The following is a 21966-nucleotide window of genomic DNA, read 5'->3' on the forward strand; positions in this document are numbered from 1 at the left end:
CTGCTGTCATTAGCGGGTGCGTTCCTAACCCCTCCTCCAATCCCTGTCCTATAGAGTGTAATCCCCACCCCAGGTGTGCAGTGGGAGCCATGCCCATCTCTAGGAGCGTAGCCGAGAAATCTTGCGTTCCAGTTAGCCAATCTCTGATGTGCCTCATGGCGCATGCTATCGTTAGGTGCCGAATGTTGAGCAGTCCCATCCCCCCATGTGATTTCGGTTTCTGTATCACCTGTATTGGCAGTCTGGGTCTCCGCCGGTCCCACAGAAACTGCTGTAGCAGATGGTTAAGAGCCCGCTCCTCCCTCGACCTCAAATACAGGGGCAACATCTGAAACATATAAAGCCATTTCGGGGCGATCATCATGTTGAAAAGACCCACCCGCCCCGTGAGGGAGAGAGGGCACGCCCCCCACATCCGCAACAGTCTCCTAGTTGTCTCTAGTAGGGGGAGGACATTGAGCTCGTACAGTTTTTTCATATCTGCTGGAATGATTACTCCCAGGTATCTAATCTGGCGTTGTGCCCACAGAAGTGGAAACGGGCCTCTCCATGTGTGTTCCACTGCCTCACTAAGTGGTAGGGCCAGGGACTTTGTTCGATTGAGTTTGTAGCCAGAGAGGTGCCCGTAACTATCTAGGACGGAGAGGAGAGCTGGTAATGAAACCTGTGGGTCGCTCAACAACATCAGCACATCGTCCGCGTACGCGAGCACTTTTATTTCCCTCCCGGACACCTGGATACCTTTTATGTCTTTGTTCCCACGAATCTCAGCCAGCAACGGCTCAAGCGTTAACAGGAAAAGTAATGGGGACAGGGGGCAGCCCTGCCTAGTGCCCCTTTCAATGGCAAAACTTTCTGTGAGGACCCCATTCACCCTAATCCTGGCCCGCGGATTTGTATACAGTGACCTTACAGCTTGAAGGAACCACCCTGTCAATCCTCTGTCTTCCAGGACTTCAAACAAAAATGGCCATTCCACTCTGTCAAAAGCACGTTCCGCATCTAGGCTCGCAAGCATCTTGTCTGCCTCCGTATGTTCTCCCGAGAGCACGGCTAAAAGTAGTTTCCTGACATTAAGAACAGACTGGCGGCCCCTCACAAACCCCGCCTGTTCCTCGTGCACCAGCTGTGGCATCAGGGGCGCCAGTCTATCCGCCAGGATGCGGGACAATAATTTAACTTCCACATTTATGAGTGAAATGGGCCGATATGAACTAGGTTCTAGGGGGTCCCTATCTTTTTTGGGAATGAGGCAAATGGAGGCCATGTTCTCATGTCGTGGGAGGCTACCCGCCTCCACCACTGAGTTAAGGTAATCCATCAATGGGCCCAGGATCTGCACTTTTAACATTTTATAGAATTCCCCAGACAGCCCATCGGGACCCGGTGCGGAATGATGCTTCAAAGCCCCTATGGCCTTCTGCAGCTCTTTTGCTGCCACCGGCTGATTTAACAAGTCCCGGAGTGCCGTCATGACATCCCCCAGATCGCGCTTTTGCAAATAGGCCTTAATGGATGTCGTTTTGTTCATGGGCTCTCGCTTTCCCCCATATAATGTGGCAAAGTGAGTAACAAAGGTCTGGGCAATTTCTTTTAAGTTATTGGTGATCCCGCCCCCCTTCTTTCTTATGGCTGGAATGAAGTGTGGCTTCCGAGCGCCTTTCACCAGCCTGGCCATCATCCTGCCTGCTTTATCCCCAAACTTATAAAGCTGATATTTCCTATATATCAGGGATTTCATAGTCCTTTCGTGTATTAGACTATTTAGGGCTGCCTTAATGGACATAAACAGCTCATAGTGGGACTGAGTGGGATCCCTGGTGTATTTTCTTCTTGCCCCTCTCAACTCCTTTTCCAAAGTCACTATTCTCTGTGTTATCTTTTTGTTGCGGTTACTTACATAGGCAATTATCTCGCCTCTGAGCACCGCTTTGGCAGTGGACCAAAACAAGATAGAGTCCTCTGAGTGCTCAGAGTTGTGGTTTTTGAATTCCTCCCATTTCTTGTGTAAGTGTAATTGAAACTCATTTGAGGATGCCAGGTATGCCGGAAACCTCCACCCCGCCGCCCCCTGTGAGGATACCCCGGACTCCATCTCTACCCAGATGGGGGAGTGATCAGAGATCTCTTCTGGTCCAATCGTGGCTGACGTGATTTTAGCAAATAGATCCTGGGAAGCAAGGATGTAATCTATTCTCGATTGTGTTTGGTGTGCTCTGGAGGTATGCGTGTAGTCTCTCTCCCCTCCATGCAGAGTCCTCCAAGGATCTACCAATCCTAGCTCCTGACAGAAGAGTTCAAGAATGGAGGGGGAGAGAACAGCACGCTGCGACGATGTATGCGATCTGTCTAATTCTGCATCCATGACCAGATTCATATCTCCAGCTAGTATTAATGGCTGTATTCCTTGGCCCTGGCAGCGTGCTAATAGTTGTGCGTAAAATTGTTGAGCTGATGTATTGGGCCCATAAACCGAGACCAATAGAAACTCCTTCCCCTGTAAGTTAAGTTTGACCCCCACCAGTCTCCCCTCTCCGTCTCTGAACTGCAGGGCTGCGGAGCACATGAGCGTTTTGTGAATTAAAATAGCTACTCCCCCTCTGCGACCTGTGGCTGGGGAGCAAAACACCTCTCCCACCCAGTGACGCTTAAGCTTCTCGTGTTCTTCCTGTGAGAGTCGCGTTTCCTGGAGACACGCTATTCCAACTTTGTGGCGATTAAGGGCTGCTAGAATTTTAGCTCTCTTGATTGGGGAGGAAATGCCCCCCACATTCCAAGAAGCCAAGCGTACCTTACCCGTCGACATAAATATCTGTGAGGTTCCCAAATCGCAAAGATTGAAAATGTTCTATTGCCCCAGGGCACCCAGCCTTGCTCCGGGGGTCTTCCTTTCCCACTGCACACCACTCCCCTGTGTGACTCTCAATTGCTTCTGATGAAGCTATTTGATGTGTAAGACTGACCCAATAATATGTGCCTTCACAGATGTGTGTATCTTGTGTTGTCCCCCTATAAGCTTCCTCCCCTCCCTTCCCCCCCCCCCAGATGAACCCCAACCCCTTTCCTTCCCTATCTCCCTATCCATCTACCCGATGTAATTACTTGGGGAGTCCCTACCATGCACGAGGCCTCTCACCCTAATGATGCGAACCTATTATCAGCTATCTTTACTTACTGCACCAGTTGCAACAGCCAGAGTCAGCTCACGCTATGTCAGTCCCGGCATTTTGGCCCTTCTGTTCTGGCCTCGCGTTTTCTAATCCAGAGATGAATTCTTTTGCTGCTCGATCAGAATCAAACGCTCTCCATCTGCCCTCATGGCGGATGCGTAACACCGCTGGGTAGGTGAACATAAATCTTATCTGGAGGTCTTGCAGCCGGCGGCAAAGTGGGTTAAACTTCCTCCGTCGTTCTTGCAAGGAGACTGAGTAATCTTGAAAGATTCTTATGAGATGTCCATCATACATTGTTGTCTCCCGCTTCAGTCTGTAGCCTCTCAAGATCTCCAGCTTATGCAAATAGTTGTGGACCTTTAGGATGACTGCACGTGGGGCCTGGCGGCCATCTTGTATTCTGCCCACTCTGTGTACCCGTTCTAGACATAGAGCCCCGGAATGGTCCGACAGGGCAAATTCTGACTTCAGCCAGTTTTCCACTACGGTGGCTAAGGCAGTGTCGCTGACCGACTCGGGCAGGCCAATTATCCGCAAATTGCTGCGCCTAGACCTGTTCTCGAGGTCATCTAGTTTTTCATTGAGCGCTTTCACCGTGTCTTGCAACTGTGTGACTGATTGCTGAAGCGGGGAGTGGGAGTCCTCCAACTCAGATAGTCTGTGCTCTAATTCCCCCGCCTGCTTCGTGACATCCGTCAGCCTGGTTTCAAAGCTTCCGATCTGGGCTGATAGCTGTTCGAAACGAGGTTCCAGTGCTCGAGTCACCGCGGTGGTTAGTTGTAGAAGCTGCTCTTCTGTAAAGGAAGGCCCGCCGCATGGTGCCTGTCGCTCTGCGCCCGAGTCTGCTGTTCGCGGTTTCTCTAGCTCCTTTTTGGCGCTCCGGGCAGGCATTGTTTTATTCGATTTTTCCACAAATTTGTCCATCCACGACTTCTCCTTGCTCTGGTAAGTCTTTTTGGCTAACTCTGCGCCGTTTACCGCCGAATTTTGTCGATTTTAGGCGTTTGGCCTCGGAGAGCAGAGATTAACGTCTTGCCCTCTCAGCGCATCACGTGACTCCCTCTCGAGATGATAAGTTATAGTAATAGATGGAAGAGAGCAGTCCTAATATTTGCTTTGCACTGGTTGCCTCTTGAAACAAGAGAGGTGTGGTAGCCGTGTTAGTCCACTCTTAAAGGTTATCAATAGAAATCAAACAAAATAAAACATGGAAAAAAAATAAGATGATACCTTTTTTATTGGACATAACTTAATACATTTCTTGATTAGCTTTCGAAGGTTGCCCTTCTTCGTCAGATCGGAAATAAGCAAATGTGTTAGCAGATAGTATATATAAGTGAAACATCAAAGCATTACTTTGACACTCTGACAGAGTGGGACAGATGCAGAGTGGGACAGATGCAGCTACCTCCACAACTCCAGCTTCCACCCTTCACATACAAAAAGATCCATTATTTACAGCCAAGCCACAAGATACCACTGTATCTGCTCGGACCCAGTGGATAGAGACAGACACCTTGAAACCCTGACTGCATCCTTCAAACAGAAAGGCTACAACCCCAAAATAATCTCCAAGAATATTGCCTCCTCCCTCAAAACACCCAGGGAAAATCTTCTACAGTACAAAGAAAAAAAAAGCCACAGACAGAATTCCCCTTGTAGTGACATACAATCCAGAGCTGGAGAAACTGAGGAAAATCATAAGAGACCTACAGCCACTACTCCAGGAAGATGAATTACTAAAAGAGATATTCCCATCCCCACCAGTGCTGGCCTTCCGACAGCCACCAAATTTAAAACATAAGCTGATCAGAAGTAAACTTCCAACACAGACGGAAAAAGAAAAGGGCACGTTTCCCTGTAACACAGCCAGCTGCAAACTATGCCAAAACATTTCACAAGACCCCACAGTCATTCACAAAGGAAAAATATTCAACATAAAGGACTATTTTACATGCTCATCTTCCAATGTGGTATATATCATTCAGTGTAAAAAATGTAACGAAGGATGCTTTATTGGAGAAATAGGCCAGATGCTTAAGACAAGATTCAATCTGCACAGACATCACATGAAAATAGCCAGTGCCAGTCAAGCCCCCACCCCTGTGGGCCAACACTTCACAAGACCAGAACACTGCACCAGTGATTTCACAGTAAGAATACTGAAAGGTAATTTTAAAACAATACAGGAACGTAAGACCTTTGAAATAAGAATGATTGAATATTTTGACACTTAACAAACAGGACTTAATAAGGATCTGGGTTTACTAACCCATTATAAACCATAAAGCTGTATTTCTCTGTTTATTTCTCTGTTTATTACCCTCCTCTCACCTACCAACACCCATCCTGTTAGAATATCAGTGAAATGCTTTGATGTCCCCATGCATACCCCCACCCTCCCACTCTGTCAGACTGTCAAAGTAATGCTTTGATGTTTCTCTTATATATACTATCTGCTAACACATTTGCTTATTTCCGATCTGACGAAGAAGGGCAACCTTCGAAAGCTAATCAAGAAATGTATTAAGTTATGTCCAATAAAAAAGGTATCATCTTATTTTCTTTTCCATGTTTTATTTTGTTTGATTTCTATTGATAACCTCTTGAAACAAGAATTAGATTTAAGATAGTCTGTTTGGCCTTTATGGCCATACAGAGTATATATATATATATATATATATATATATATATATATATATATATATAGGCCAAGAGTAGATAAGAGAGAAACTGTCAATTTATGTGCTGGAGAGAAGTCTTCAGTTTAGTGGAATACTGAATTTATGTTTGTCACCTGAGAAAAAATGTGATTAAGATTCCACTTAGCTATTTGTGGGGGCGGTCCCAGAGTTGCAAAATATGAAATATTATTCTAATTGTAGGAAACAGCAAAATCATAGCTGTTTGAGGAGTATTTTAATAATAATCATTGTTTGATCTGAGGCTGTAGTAGGGAGGGAGGTTATCAGAATTTTTAGTTGACTGTAATTGAGAAGGTGCCTTAGAATTATTTAATATAGAATAATTGCAATAGACAATATATATATATATATATATATATACTCTGTATGGCCATAAAGGCCAAACAGACTATCTTAAATCTAATTCTTGTTTCAAGAGGTTATCAATAGAAATCAAACAAAATATATAGGCCAAGAGTAGATAAGAGAGAAACTGTCAATTTATGTGCTGGAGAGAAGTCTTCAGTTTAGTGGAATACTGAATTTATATATATATATATAGGCCAAGAGTAGATAAGAGAGAAACTGTCAATTTATGTGCTGGAGAGAAGTCTTCAGTTTAGTGGAATACTGAATTTATGTTTGTCACCTGAGAAAAAATGTGATTAAGATTCCACTTAGCTATTTGTGGGGGCGGTCCCAGAGTTGCAAAATATGAAATATTATTCTAATTGTAGGAAACAGCAAAATCATAGCTGTTTGAGGAGTATTTTAATAATAATCATTGTTTGATCTGAGGCTGTAGTAGGGAGGGAGGTTATCAGAATTTTTAGTTGACTGTAATTGAGAAGGTGCCTTAGAATTATTTAATATAGAATAATTGCAATAGACAATATATATATATATATATATATACTCTGTATGGCCATAAAGGCCAAACAGACTATCTTAAATCTAATTCTTGTTTCAAGAGGTTATCAATAGAAATCAAACAAAATATATAGGCCAAGAGTAGATAAGAGAGAAACTGTCAATTTATGTGCTGGAGAGAAGTCTTCAGTTTAGTGGAATACTGAATTTATGTTTGTCACCTGAGAAAAAATGTGATTAAGATTCCACTTAGCTATTTGTGGGGGCGGTCCCAGAGTTGCAAAATATGAAATATTATTCTAATTGTAGGAAACAGCAAAATCATAGCTGTTTGAGGAGTATTTTAATAATAATCATTGTTTGATCTGAGGCTGTAGTAGGGAGGGAGGTTATCAGAATTTTTAGTTGACTGTAATTGAGAAGGTGCCTTAGAATTATTTAATATAGAATAATTGCAATAGACAATATATATATATATATATATATATACTCTGTATGGCCATAAAGGCCAAACAGACTATCTTAAATCTAATTCTTGTTTCAAGAGGTTATCAATAGAAATCAAACAAAATATATAGGCCAAGAGTAGATAAGAGAGAAACTGTCAATTTATGTGCTGGAGAGAAGTCTTCAGTTTAGTGGAATACTGAATTTATGTTTGTCACCTGAGAAAAAATGTGATTAAGATTCCACTTAGCTATTTGTGGGGGCGGTCCCAGAGTTGCAAAATATGAAATATTATTCTAATTGTAGGAAACAGCAAAATCATAGCTGTTTGAGGAGTATTTTAATAATAATCATTGTTTGATCTGAGGCTGTAGTAGGGAGGGAGGTTATCAGAATTTTTAGTTGACTGTAATTGAGAAGGTGCCTTAGAATTATTTAATATAGAATAATTGCAATAGACAATTATTATTTTTTTTTTGGGGGGGGGGGGTTAAGAATGGCTTAGGATACAAAGTATTATTGTTTATGGACTTTGATTGTAATGCGTGCTGTACAATGTTGATAGTTGAAAGTAGTGGAATATAAGTGTGAATATTAAATTAAATTACCAGGAATGGGAATAGAGATACTTTCAGGTGAATTTTCGAAAGAGAAGGACTCCCATCTTCCGACACAAATCGGGAGATGGACGTCCTTCTCGCAAGGTCGCCCAAATCGTCATAATAGATTTAGGGCGCCCTCAACTGCTTTCCGTTGCGGGGACGACCAAAGTTTACAGGGGCGTGTTGGCAGTGTAGCGAAGACGGGACTGGGGCATGCTTAGGAGATGGGCGTCCTCAGCCGATAATGGAAAAAAGAAGGGTGTCCCTGATGAGCATTTGGCTGACTTTACTTGGTCCATTTTTTTTCACGACCAAGCTTCAAAAAGGTGCCCAAACTGACCAGATGACCACCGGAGGGAAACAGGGATCACCTCCCCTTACTCCCCCAGTGGTCACTAACCCCCTCCCACCCTAAAAAAAAATATTTCAAAATACTTTTTTGCCAGCCTCTAATGCCATACTCCGGTCCATCGCAGCAGTATGCAGGTCCCTGGAGCAGTTGTAGTGGGTACAGTGTACTTCAGGCAGACGGACCCAGGCCCATCCCCCCCTACCTGTTACACTTGTGGTGATAAATGTGAGCCCTCCAAAACCCACCAGAAACCCACTGTACCCACATCTAGGTGCCCCCCATTACCCTTTAAGGGCTATGGTAGTGTTGTATAGTTGTGGGTAGTGGGTTTTGGGGGCTCGGCACCCAAGGTAAGGGAGCTATGTACCTGGAAGCTTTTTCTGAAGTCCACTGCAGTGCCCCCTAGGGTGCCCGGTTGATGTCCTGGCATGTAAAGGGGACCAGTGCACTACGAATGCTGGCTCCTCCCACAACCAAATGGCTTGGATTTGGTCGTTTCTGAGATGGGCGTCCTCGGTTTCCATTATCCATTATCGCAGAAAACCGGGGATGACCATCTCAAAAACGACCTAAGGACGACCATCTCTAAGGTCGACCTAAATTTCATGATTTGGGCATCCCCGACCGTATTATCGAAACGAAAGATGGACGCCCATCTTGTTTCGATAATACAGGGCCGTCCTGCGAGGACGCCCTCATGAAAACTTGGGCACCCCGTTCGATTATGCCCCTCTTTATGTGAAATCTTTTTCACATAAATACATCAAATACATCAAACAGAATAATCAACCAAGTATGTGGAGCAATTAACAGCAGATTAAAAGAAACATTTGACACCAGACAAGAATAAAAGGTCGTCCTACGTGTCTGTATTTTCTCTCCTTCTCCCCATACCCACCCCCAATCCCATTTCCCAAACCCTAAGCTACCATCCTACCTTCTGTGGGCTCTAGCTCGTGAACTACTCCCACCCCAACCAAACAGTATACAGAGCCACATATTCCCTCCATACTTAAACAATAGTCCCCAAATAAAATGTGCTGAATGGAGAGAAGATAAAATTTAAAAAATCGCTACTTAAAATAAAAGTTAAAATGGCGAGAGTCCAAGCTAACTGATGCTGCATATAAATCCAAAGTTCAAAGAGGCAGCTGCCTAAGGGGGTCTTCTACTAGGTGGCGGTAAGCCCAATGTGGGCTTGCTTACTAAACCGGAAGTACTGCCAGGCTACTACAGCAGGCCAGCAGTAGCTGCCACCCCCTGCACGCACCATTTCTGGTGCTACAAAAATATTTTTATTTTTGTAGCACCAGTGTTTACCTGGGGTAGTCTGGCAGTTCCACACTCTGCCTGGTTACCACCGGGTTAGCGTGGGAGCCCTTGTTGTCACCTCAGTGGGTGGTGGTAAGTGCTCCCCCTCAAAATGGCCATGCGGCAAGGTATTTAATTTTTAAGATTTATGATGGTGGGTGGCGTAGGGAATAGAGAGGAAGTGAATCGTGGCTACCCATTTTACCTGTTGGCCCACCCAAAAATTGCTTTCTGGCAATTCCACTTAGCTAATCTGATGGCCAAAGTAAAAATACAAGTTGAAAATAAACTGGAAAATAAACTGGGGCTACCCCTGCGGCCACTTAGAGGGTCTATCCCCAGCACAGCTCAGTTCCACCTGCCACTTGTGCTCTACACTAGCACCCTCCTCCCACAGACTGGGTCACAGCCGCATCTGGGTAAGTCTCCCGCTCTCAAATTATCTCCAGTGATTTTAAGTTTACTGGAGCCACACTCCCAGTGGTTCAAAGTTCCCAGAAAGCATTTACAGACCCACACACAAACCACTACTTTATCAGTCTAGACAGGCAGAGGCAATAAACTGAAAATGTTTCATGTCAGAACTTGAACAGTGGACAAAAAATGTGCAATCAGTAAACAATAACAGGTAACTGAAGTATGGATCAATTATAACACTAACTAAACATTTGTTTACTTTTAAAAAGTACCTGGGAAGATCAAGACATATAACTTCACTGATCCTCAGCAAAGAGATCTGTCTCTCTTTTCTCTCTGGCTAAGACTGGAGCAAAATCCAGTGCACTCCAAATGAAAATGAGCTCCTGGGCCAATCAGAGCCCAGAACACAACATTTCAAAAATATACTGCATCTTGTATCTTGCTTCCTGTTTGTGTTAAACTAAAGAAAAGAGCATTCATTTCTCTGTAACAGCTTTACAGCAAAAACACACCACCTGTTGGCCAAATAGGAGAAATGCACTTCAGGACATAATTAAGGCAGGAAAATATCCAATACATTTTACAGGCTTAAAACACACTGTTTCTTCACAGTATTCAAAACAGTATTCATTCCGAATGAATAGAGAGAGGAAATATTAAAATAAATTACTTCCTATATCAGAATTTTGCATTAATTCTCAGTTTCTTTTCCTGATAATTTATCTGTTAATGCATAAGCCTTAGAAAACCGATCTTTTACATCAGGGGTACTCAAACCAGTCCAAACCTGTCCTGGGGGTCCACCAACCAGTCAGGTTTTCAGAATATTCTTAATGAATATATGTTCAATGAAAGAATTAATTATTTGATGGAATTTGGACTGTTTCACAATATAAAAGGAATTTACACATAAGATTATTAGTGGAGATAAAACAATTTGTGTGTAACAGAGTGGAAGCAGTAGGATATTAATATCAGAATTGATGTAAGAATGCCCAAGTGTGTTTTAGATATATTGTAAAAATCTTAATATGCATAGAAAAATTGTGTAATGGATTATTGCAAAGAGTACATGACATTATAAAATAATCTTGGTAGCTGGTGAGGAATGAGTGAATGGTTTAGATAGATGGGATGAATGATATTGATATATGAGGAAACGGATTTTGTAAGATTATTTAAGAGATTAAATAAAATAAAAGTTATCTCCCGGATTCTATATAGCGCGCTTAGAGATCCGCACCGAAATCAGCACAGATTTTATAACAATGCACGTAACCTAACAAGCTAATGAGTGCTGATAACGGCACTTAAGCAATAATGAGCACTAATTGGCACTGATTAGAATTTACATGCACAACTCGCGAAGCATATTCTGTAATGAAGTGCACTGAACTTCTAACACATGCAGGAAAAAGGGGGCGTGGCTATGGGCAGGGAAATGGGTATTCTGAAATTTATGCGCGTAGTTATAAAATATGGCCTGGTGCACATAAATCTATGCGCCGGGATTTACGCTATGTTTTCGTTGGTGTAAATGGATGCACATAGTTCTAAGCCCTGAGATATCTACTAAGCTTATTCTATAATTGGCGCCTAAATCTAGGTGCCAATTATAGAATACACTTAGTCAGCTCTGATTTCAGTGCTGATTTATTTTAGGCACCATATATAGAATCTCCCCTTGTATGCTTAAAGGAATAATTACTTTTGGTTAATATATAATAATTAATATATATGAGAGAGATTTGTGTATATGTCATCTCCATTATATGCAAATCTCTCTCGTGCATATTCATTATGGATATCCTGAAAACCTGACTGGCTTGTGGACTCCTTGAGAAACCCTGTGAACTTTGGTCATCCCCGCGACGGAAAGCAGTTGAGGACGCCCAAAATCGGCTTTCCATTATGCCGATTTGGGCGACCCTGAGAGAAGGCCACCTATCTCCCGATTTGTGTCGGAAGATGGGCGCCCTTCTCTTTCGAACATAAGCCTGAAGGAGTAGCAGTGAGATTTGAACCAGCCACCTCTGGATTGTAAGACTGGTGCTCTAACCACTAGGCCACTCCTCCACTCTATATGACGCATAACCTCAGCAACATGGTGATTGAGAGAGAGAGAGAGAGATCGCTTTCTTCAAGGGAAATACATGTCTTTGGAAAGGTTAAATATAAGTTATTTACAGAAATGGTCTGCATTCTAAAAGTACAAAAAACAGAAGAAACCAGTCTTCACAAAAAAACAACAAAAAAGCAAAACAGCGAAGATGACTAACAAAACAAAAATAATCAAAAAATTAAAAACAAGAAAATATCAAATTTGTATTTAAAAATACAAATACATAAAAAAGTAAAAAAATGAAAAGGACGACACTTGTTCATAAAAAATTAAAACACTTTATTAGCCAAAGGATAGCAGGGAGAAAGGGACTCAACACAGCTGTGTTTCGGCCAGACAGGCCTGCGTCAGGAGTCTTCTCACCGTGTGTTGATTTTTAATTCTATCCAACTGTAAAAGGAATATGTGTGTCTCTTTTTGAACTATAGCCTTAAATAATCCTTGAAAACAAAGTAAAGCATAAACCATCAGAGCAGCGTCTCGTCTGGTCTCTGTAAAGTCGCTGTTTTGCTTTTTTTTTTCCTGCATTCTAAAAGGACAGAAGTCAGTTAAATTAACGGTCGAATAACTTAGAATCAGTAATCATGCATAATAATATAATCAAAAAGTTGTTTCATAATTTCATTTCAGTATGTGACCGATGTAAGAACAGTGCAGAAACGCATACAGGAGGCTGAAGAAGCAATAGCATATATTAATAAAGAAGAAGCCCTGCTTAAATGGGATTTAACTACCTATCCAGAGATGGATGCCTTAAAAGCTAACATAGAACCTTATCAGAAAATATTTGGCCTTATTTTAAAATGGCAACGAACAGAAAAACGGTAAGGCCTGTATCTGACTTGTCAGTGCCATCACAAAGGCCCTTTGGGAAGTATTAATATATAGGTTGCATTTTGTTTCTTTAGACAGGCTAAAGTAAAATATCAAACTTAAATTGTAAGCCTTCTGGGGATGGAAAAATAGCTATTGTACTTGAATGAGTTGGTGAAATTCTACAGTTGTTTCAAGGCTGTAGCTGGGGTCATGAACATAAGAATAGCCATACTGGGTCAGACCAATGGTCCATCTAGCCCAGTATCCTGCTTACAACAGTGGCCAATCCATGTCACAAATACCTGACAGAAACCCAATTAGTAGCAAGATTCTATACTACCGATCCAAGGGCAAACAGTGGCTTCCCCATGTCTATCTTAATAGCAGACTTTGGACTTTCCTCCAGGAAAATTGTCCAAATCTTTTTTTAAACCCAGATATGCTAACCACTGTAACCACATCCTCTAGCAATGAGTTCCAGAGCTTATCTGTTTGCTGAGTAAAAAAATATTTCCTCCTATTCGTTTTAAAAGTATTGCCATGTAACTTTATTGAGTGTCCCCTAGTCATTGTACTTTTTGAAAAAGTAAAAAAATCCATTCACTTTTACCCATTCTGCCGCCACTCAGGATTTTGTAGATCTCTATCATATTCTCCCTTGGCTGTCTTTTTGAAGCTGAAGAGCCCTAACCTCTTTAGCCTTTCTGCATATGAAAGGAGTTCTGTCCCCTTTATCATTTTGGTCACTCTTCTTTGAACCTTTTCTAATTCCACTTTATCATTTTTGAGATACAGCGATCAGAACTGAATGCAGTACTCAAGGTGAGGTCACACCATGGAGCAATACAGAGGCATTATAGTATTTTCTGTCTTATTCACCATCCCTTTCCTAATAACTCCTAGCATCCTGTTTGCTTTTTTGGCCACCACCACACATCAAGCAGTAGACTTCAGTGTATTATCTACAACGACACCTAGATCTTTTTCTTGGTTTCTGACCCCCAAGGTGGGCCCTTGCATCAGGTAACTATGATTTGGATTATTCTCCCAATGTGCATCACTTTGCATTTGTCCACATTAAATTTCATCTGCCATTTGGGTGCCCAGTCTTCCAATTTACTAAGGTCTTTCTGCAATTTTTCACAGTCCGCATGTGTTTTAAAAACTAAATAGTTTTGTGTCCTCGGCAAATTTAATCACCTCACTTTTTGTTCTGATTTCCAGAGCATTTATAAATATTCTAAATAGCACCGGTCCCAGTACAAATCCCTTCTGCACTCCACTAGTCACCCTCCTCCACTTAGAAAAATGGCCATTTAATTCCACCCCTTGTTTTCTATCTATTAACCTGTTCCTAATCCACAACAGAACATTGCCTCCTGTCCAAAGGCTGTTTAATTTTCTCAGGAGTCTGTCATGAGGGACTTTGGCAAAAGCTTTCTGAAAATCTAGATACAGTACATCAACTGGTTCAACTTTATCCCAATGTTTATCTACACCTTCAAAGAAATGAATCAGATTGATGAGTCATGACTTTTCTTGGCTGAATCCATGCTGACTCTGTCCCATTAAACCATGTTTATCTATGTGTTCATTAATTTTGTTCTTTATAATAGTTTCCACTATTTTGCCTGGCAGTAACATCAGGCTTACCAGTCTGCAATTATCCAGATCACCCTGGAACGCTTTTTAAAAATCAGTGTTACATTGGCCACTCTCCAGTCTTCAGGTATTACAGACGATTTTAATGACAGGTTACAGATCACTAACAGCAGATCAATAATTTCATGTTTGAGCTCTTTGAGTACCCTAGGGTGCATACCATCTGGTCCAGATGATTTACTACTCTTTAATTTGGTGATTTGGGTCAGTACATATTCTAGGTTCACTGAGATTTCTTTCAGTTCCTTCGCATTGTCACCCTTGAAAACCATTCGTGGTAAATGTAAATCTCTTACATCTTCTTCAGTAAAGACCGAAGCAAAGAATTCATTCAGTCGCTCCACTATTGCCTTGTTTTCCCTGAGTGCCCCTTTTGCTCCTTGATGATCTAATGGTCCCATGGATTCCCTCACAGGCTTTCTGCTTCTGATGTACTTGAAAAAGTTATTATGAGTTTTTGCTTCTGTGGCAAGTTTCTCTTTATATTCTCTTTTAGCCTTCTTTATTAGTGCTTTGCATGTAACTTGCCAGTGCTTATGTTGCTTCTTATTTTCTTAATTTGGATCCTTTTTCTATTTTTTGAAAGCTGTTCTTTTGGCTCTAATAACCTCTTTCACTTCATAATCATGCTGGCTGTTGTTTGCTCTTCTTTCCACTTTTATTTATACATGGAATGCATCTGATCTGGGCTTTCAAGATGGTATTTATAAACAGTGTCCATGCCAAATTTAGGGGCCCTTTTACTAAGCTGTGGTAAGGCTAATGTGCGGGTAGCGCGCACCAAATTGACACTACTGCCGGGGTAGCGTGGGCGCTCCACGGTAATTCCAAAGTTGGTGTGTGCTGTTTCCCATGGTAGAAAATAATGTCCTATTTTCTACAATGGGGGTGTTCCCGGCAGTAATCAGCAGCGCAGCCACATTGGAGCACACTGTCTGATTACCACAAGAGTAGCGTGTGAGCCCTTTCCGCCAAGTAAGTAGACAGTGTTAAGGGCTCAGACAGTAAATAGCAACATGCTGCTTTTCATATTAGCGCATGGCCATTTACTGACCCATTAAAAACAGCCTTTTTCCCAGCTGTGGTAAAAAAAAAAAAATTACCCAGTGCGTACCAATTTCACACATCCAAACTAGCGCAGGACACTTTTAACTGCAGCTTAGTAATAGTCCTTAAAGATTTAACCTTTTAGTTTCTTTTTAAACTTTTTCCTCATTTTATGATAGTCGCCCTTTCAAAAAATTAGATGTTCTTACTGTATATTTCCTGAGTGACATCCTTCCAGTTATTAGTTGAAATATGATCATAATATGATCTCTGTTAGTAGGATTCCTTATCTCAGGCTAACTAAAACACTATCTCCTGACTTCAGGAGCAAACCAACCACATCACTAGATATGACTGAAACGTTTGCTGCTATTACGTATTGCACATACTCCAAACTTAACAACTTTTACCTTGTTCATATGATAGCATTTGCTTATAATTTCTATAAACAAAAGGTTGAAATAGTAAAATTTGAAACTCATGAACACTGGATTGATACACATTATAGGTTTTAAACTTTTTTTTACCATGTGTGTCTAATGCATGTATGTGTAATGTTATTTTTCTCCATTCTTAATTTATATGCAACTGATGATTAGCCAGAACATCTGCAATATGCTTAACTAATCTGGCCTATGGCTTGTAAACTCCAAATTTAATTATACATCTTTAATGCTAATAGTGGCTATTATAATTCTAAATTTCTAACCCCCATTGCAGTAGTGAACAGTGAATTAAGTCCAACCATGTATTTGAGCATTTATTTGTTGAACTGGATCATGCCTATTTCCCTGTTCCTGGTGGGTTTACAACCTAAGGGATCACAAGGAGTCCTAGTGGGATTTGAATTTGGCTTCCCTGGTTCTCAGCCCACTGCTCTAACCATTAGGCTACTCCTCCACTTCTTAGTCTACTCCTGCACCCCAGAAAGTTTATGATTTTTGCATTAATGCATGCTAACCTTTTGATTTCCTTTGTCAGATGGATGGATGGTGCTTTCCTGGACCTCAATGGGGAAAGCATGGAAGCTGAGGTAGATGATTTCTTCAGAGAAATCTATAAGATGCTGAAATTTTTCCAGCAGAAGCAGAAGAAAGCAGAGCAAGAAAAACAGAAAACAGCACACAGAATTTTGACTGAAGAGAAAAGGGAAGAAGAAGAAGAAAAAAAGGAAAATCAAATGATTCACATCTCATCATTAGTAATGGAGCAGATCAAAGACTTTAGGGTAAAGAAGTATTAAATACAAATGATCAGTTACTATTAGTCAATTGCTTTCACACTGGTGCCTGTGACAACTCCTTCATTTGGCTGTATGGTAGTTCATATTCTGCAATATCTAAGAGCCTAGCTGGCATTGTTTCTGAGGATCCACCTGTATAGGATTAAAAATAAAATCAATCAAAAGGTCTTGAAACATCAGAGAAAAGCTTGTATACTATTTCAGTGCCCTATATAGGACTATAGTAAAGCTTTGGATATAAAATATATGTTTTTTTTACTAAAGTGCATTAAGAGATCTGGGCTTAACATGCTGTAATGTGGGATTTTACTGCGCGCAAAGCCCAGGTCTAACACAGCACCTAGAAGGAATGTTCTATATTTTCCTATTCAGGCCATGTGTTAATTTTGACATTAGCACTCAGGACTAATACACTGTTAATGCAGAGACACTTAGCCCCCGGATTATATATAGCGCGCCTAGCGTTCTGTGCCGAAATCCAAGCCGATTCTATAACAGCGTGTGTAACTTAATTGGCTTAACAAGCTAATTAACACTGTTAACAGCACTTAAGCAATAATGAGCACTAATTGACAATAATTAGAATTTACGCAAACAAATCGCTAAGCGTATTCTGTAATGCAGAGTGCCTACATTTTAATGTGCACAGGCAAAAAGGGCATGGTTATGGACAGGGAAATGGGAGTCTCATGGGGATTTTAAAATTTATGCTCGTAGTTCTAGAATATGGCTTAGTGCACTTAAATCTACTTGCTGTGATTTATGCCATATTTTCATTGATGTAAATGGATGGACATAGTTTTAGGTGCTGGGATATCAACTAAGTGTATTCTATATACCGCGCCTAAATCTAGGTGCCGCTTATAGAATATGCTTAGGCAGAAATATTTTCTGCACGGATTTTTTAGGCGCCATATATAGAATCTCCCCCTTACCCCCAGATTCTATATGTTGCGCCTTGGATTCTATAACAGTGCATGTAACTTATTTGGCATAACAAGCCTATTAGCATTATAGGAGGTGTTAAGGGGAAGATTCTATATATGACACCTAAAAAAACAATCAGCAAAGAAAATATTTTCGCCTAATCATATTCTATACGTGGCACCTAGATTTAGGCATGGTATATAGAATACGCTTAGTTGATATCCGAGCGCCTAATACTGCATACGTCCGTTTACACCAACGAAAACATGGCATAAATCACAGCACGTAGATTTAGGCATGCTAAGCCATATTCTATAACTACACGTGTAAATTTTAGAAGGCTCACAAAACGCCCATTTCCCTGCCCATAACCACGCCCCTTTTTACCTGCATGCAGCAAAATTTAGGCATTCTGCATTACAGAATATGCTTTGCGATTTGTGTGTGTAAATTCTAATTAGTCAGTTAATACGCACAGTAACTTCCATGCATTAACTGCTTGGAGCACTTCAAACCCATTTTCCATCCATGTTCTGCCCAGTAATGCCGCCTAACTAAACACTCCGTTAACATGCAACTAATCGCATGCTAATGGAATTTTTAACACAAAAGCAGGTTAAAGCATCCTATCAGTAGCCATTACAGCTCGTTAAACCACATGTCAGCAGCTAACGCTGCCTAGTAAATGGCCCCTTCGTTATTTATACGGTTACTTTTTATGTACAGAAAAGCTTAGAAAGGTCCTACCTGTCAGCATTCAGTCCAACAAAAATAATAGTGGCTGTAAAAGTGCCTTGAAGAATGGTGGAAGATAAACCAAAACAGACCAAAAAATAAGGGAGTAAGAGCGCCAGAAAAGTTTAATGGGACCCTACACGGTCCATGTTTCAGCCAACAGGCCTTCCTCAGGGGTCCTGAATCTGACATTTACAGGTACACCTCCAAGATATTCATGAAACAAAAACATATTGGAAGAGGTGAAGCACCAGCATACACCTGTATGACCTAAGTCTAGCTACTGGGACCTGGCTGAGTATTTTGTTTTTGTTTCATGAATATCTTGGAGGTGTACCTGTAAACGTCAGATTCAGGACCCCTGAGGAAGGCCTGTTGGCCGAAACACGGACTGTGTAGGGTCCCATTAAACTTTTCTGGCGCTCTTACTCCCTTGTTTTTTGGTCTGTTTTGGTTTATCTTCCGCCATTCTTTGTGGTTTGTTTTGATTTCACGGGAGATTTGGACCTTTCTTTTGTGTGTTTGTAAAAGTGCCTTGAACATGCATAAGAAGAAACCCTTGGGCTGCAGTGCCCAGCAGACACCCGTCACTGGTGCTGTCACCTCTTCTTCAACAGGGGAGGGGAAAGGTCCTATCCTCTTCTGTTGAGATAGGGAGGTGATCTGAGGGTTTAGGTGTAAAAAGATGGCAAGTCTGGTGACTGGGGGTGGTATAGGGTAGGATTAGTACAGCTGCCAGTTAGTCCTAAATTTCTTACTTCAGTTAATATAGAGTATATACCTGCTTGGGGAACACTCTATAGAAGAATGTCAAACTTCATCTACTGTAGATTTTAATAGACTGTACATTCTTTTAAGAAGGGACTTATCTTACCTGAATAAGTATTAATATTGTTATTATTATATTATTGCTTCAGAAGTAGCTTAAACTTTGTGGAAATATTTTTTCTCAATTAGGAAAACATTCCTTTGGTGACTACCCTCTGCAATCCAGGAATCAGGACTCGTCACTGGCATGAGATGTCAGATATTGTAGGCTTTGATTTAACTCCAGACTCAGGAACAACATTGAAGAAAGTTCTAAAGCTAAATCTTGGCCCATACATGGAGAAATTTGAATTAATAAGTGTTGGGGCAAGCAAGGTACGTATAAGATTTGACTAAAAAAATGTTAAAAAGGAAGATTTTAAAAGGAAAAATGCAAATAATCTCTGAATTCTGTATTTCAGGGGATGGCACAGAGCCACCTTACCTTATCCATTATACATTATTCTAACCATTGTAATAGAATTATTTTTTAGTACCGAAAATGCTTGGGTATTGAGTGAAATCTTAGAAAGATGTTGCTTCAAAAACTGTAGCTAAACACCAGGGCTGTAGCAAGGTATGTGTAGTCTGTGTAGGTGCAGGAGGCAGGGGTACCAAAATTGCACCCGGCTAGAGGTTACAGTTGCCATTTTGAGCCTAGAGTTGGCATGGGCAGCAATCAATGGGGATTGCTGCTGCTCACCCTGAGGGGTCTACAGGGGGTGGATGCTATTCGGGGTGGTGGATGCTATTCGCGGTGGAGAGCTTTTTATGAGGGGGACTTCTTCTGGGGGGCTTGCGGGAGGAAGATGGATACACTTGGGTGGGTGTCTTCAGGAGGAGAATGGATGTTCTGGAGAGGGTTGGGGGGTGGAGTGCCATGCTGGGTGAATCGCACAAGGCGCAATTACAGCTTGCTATGGCCCACTTCTGAACTTGATGGCAACAAAAAGAAATTCCAGAGTGCCCAAGTTTTTCAGACATTGGAAAGAACTGGGCTTGATGAGGATCGATGCCTTACTGCAGTCCTTGCCAGAGATTACCTTACTGTCTCTGGTGAATATTTACAAGGCGGTAACATGGTCAATGCTGCATACATTTGCCAAACACCACAGGGTGGATGTTGTGGTGCACTCAGAAGCCATTTTTGGGGCTTTGGTCCTCAAGGTAGTGGCACAAGGATCCAACTCACTCTAGGGGTTGCTTTTGAACATACTACAGATTCTGGAATAGTGGAAAGCTACATAATGGAAGGAGAAATTAGGTCTTACCTGGTAATTTTCTTTCCATTAGTCCTTTCCACTACTCCAGAGGCCTGCCCAAGGTTTTTGAGATGTTTAGTCGATGCAAAGTAGTGGGTCAAATAACGACTGTCACCTTGCTTGGTACTTCTTGCATATCTCTTGTTCTGTACAAGTTGTCCAGAGATGAGAGAGATCCACATATTTGGTCATCTGGTTATTGTTAGATTAGCGAGTTTTTTTTAAGGTTGTGTTTATTCTGAGTTTCTCCTTACTGCTTGTCTATATAAATACTGAGGAGCTGGATTGGATGCCAAGAGAGAGATGTTTCAACTCAGTTTTCAGTTCTTTATCTCCACCTGCTGGTTGATGGACACAACTATCCCACAGGTTCTGGAATATTGGGAAGGACTAATGGAAAGAAAATTAACAAGTAAGACCTAGGGGGAGATGCATAAAACTTACTGGGCCAGCAACGTGAGCTTTTGCCCGGCCAGCAACGTGAGCTTTTGCCCAGTTCAAGACAGTTCAGCAAACAGGGAATCCAGTGGTGAATGCACAAAGGGGCTCTGTGGGCTTCTTACTGTTCTCGACAGCAGACACCAGGAATCATAAGTAAATGTATTTAAATGAGTTGTTTAGTATTCAAATGTGCATTCTGATGGATGCCCAACGGTTCCCGAGCGATGCACAGAAAGGCCCATCTACCTTTAGTGTGAGTAATTTTAGGGAGGTCTGGGGCTGCGAGCAGCCCTAGCATGACAGTCCCTCTCTGGAACTATGACTTCATGAGCAGCTCCTGTTGTTGCCTCAGGTACTCCAGCTTACCAAGCCATCCAGCATCACCTCCAGCTGCTCTGCCGCTCCATTCACCCTTCTCCTCCATTGCAGGTCCATCTCCTCCTCTACGACTGGGGGGGGGGGGGGAGTGTGGTTTGTGCATGTATGAAAGCTGTGTGTGGAAAATAGTTATGCATAGGGTGCGAAAGCTGAATTCTTGGCAGTGCTACTTTTGGCATCAACTCCAGTGTAAACACAAGTTGTATCTTGCATTTCTCTCCACTTTTGCAATGTGGACTTCTTTTGCTTTCCGTGTGACCACTTTGCCTTTCCTCCCTTGCAGCATTTGGGGGGGGGGGGGGGGGGAACAAAAAGCAAAAAGAAAGAAAGCTGCGGGTAGCACATGTGCAGATTGGCTGCCCAGCGCATGCACAGCTTAGCGACTGCTTTACCCCTACCGAGCTGCCCACTGATTTTGTGAGCAGCTCATTTGCATGCGATTTGCTTTGTGAATTGCTTGGTATTTCCAGAAACCTTTGTGCATCGTCTCTCTAATTTTTCTATCATAAGTAGCAATGAACAGGGTTAGGGCAAATTGCAATTTAAAAGTATGGGGGTCCTTTTATTAAAGTGCACTAACAGTTTTAGTGCATGCTAAATGCCGCACAGCCCATTGTATACTTATGGGTTACGTGGCACTTAATTTACACTAACTCATTAGAGCACC

At 41.8% G+C, this 21966-nt stretch overlaps 1 protein-coding gene across 1 annotated transcript in view; it reads left to right on the top strand.

Annotated features, from left to right (window-relative positions):
* Window positions 1-21966, top strand: part of DNAH12 (dynein axonemal heavy chain 12) — a 314549-nt gene that overhangs the window by 53625 nt on the left and 238958 nt on the right. The window contains 3 exon segments of the mRNA XM_030206132.1: window positions 12612-12805; window positions 16488-16734; window positions 19369-19554. Of these exon segments, the coding sequence (XP_030061992.1) occupies window positions 12612-12805; window positions 16488-16734; window positions 19369-19554 (627 nt within the window).

This window comes from Microcaecilia unicolor, chromosome 6 (genome assembly GCF_901765095.1).
Source record: "Microcaecilia unicolor chromosome 6, aMicUni1.1, whole genome shotgun sequence".
NCBI lineage: Eukaryota > Metazoa > Chordata > Amphibia > Gymnophiona > Siphonopidae > Microcaecilia > Microcaecilia unicolor.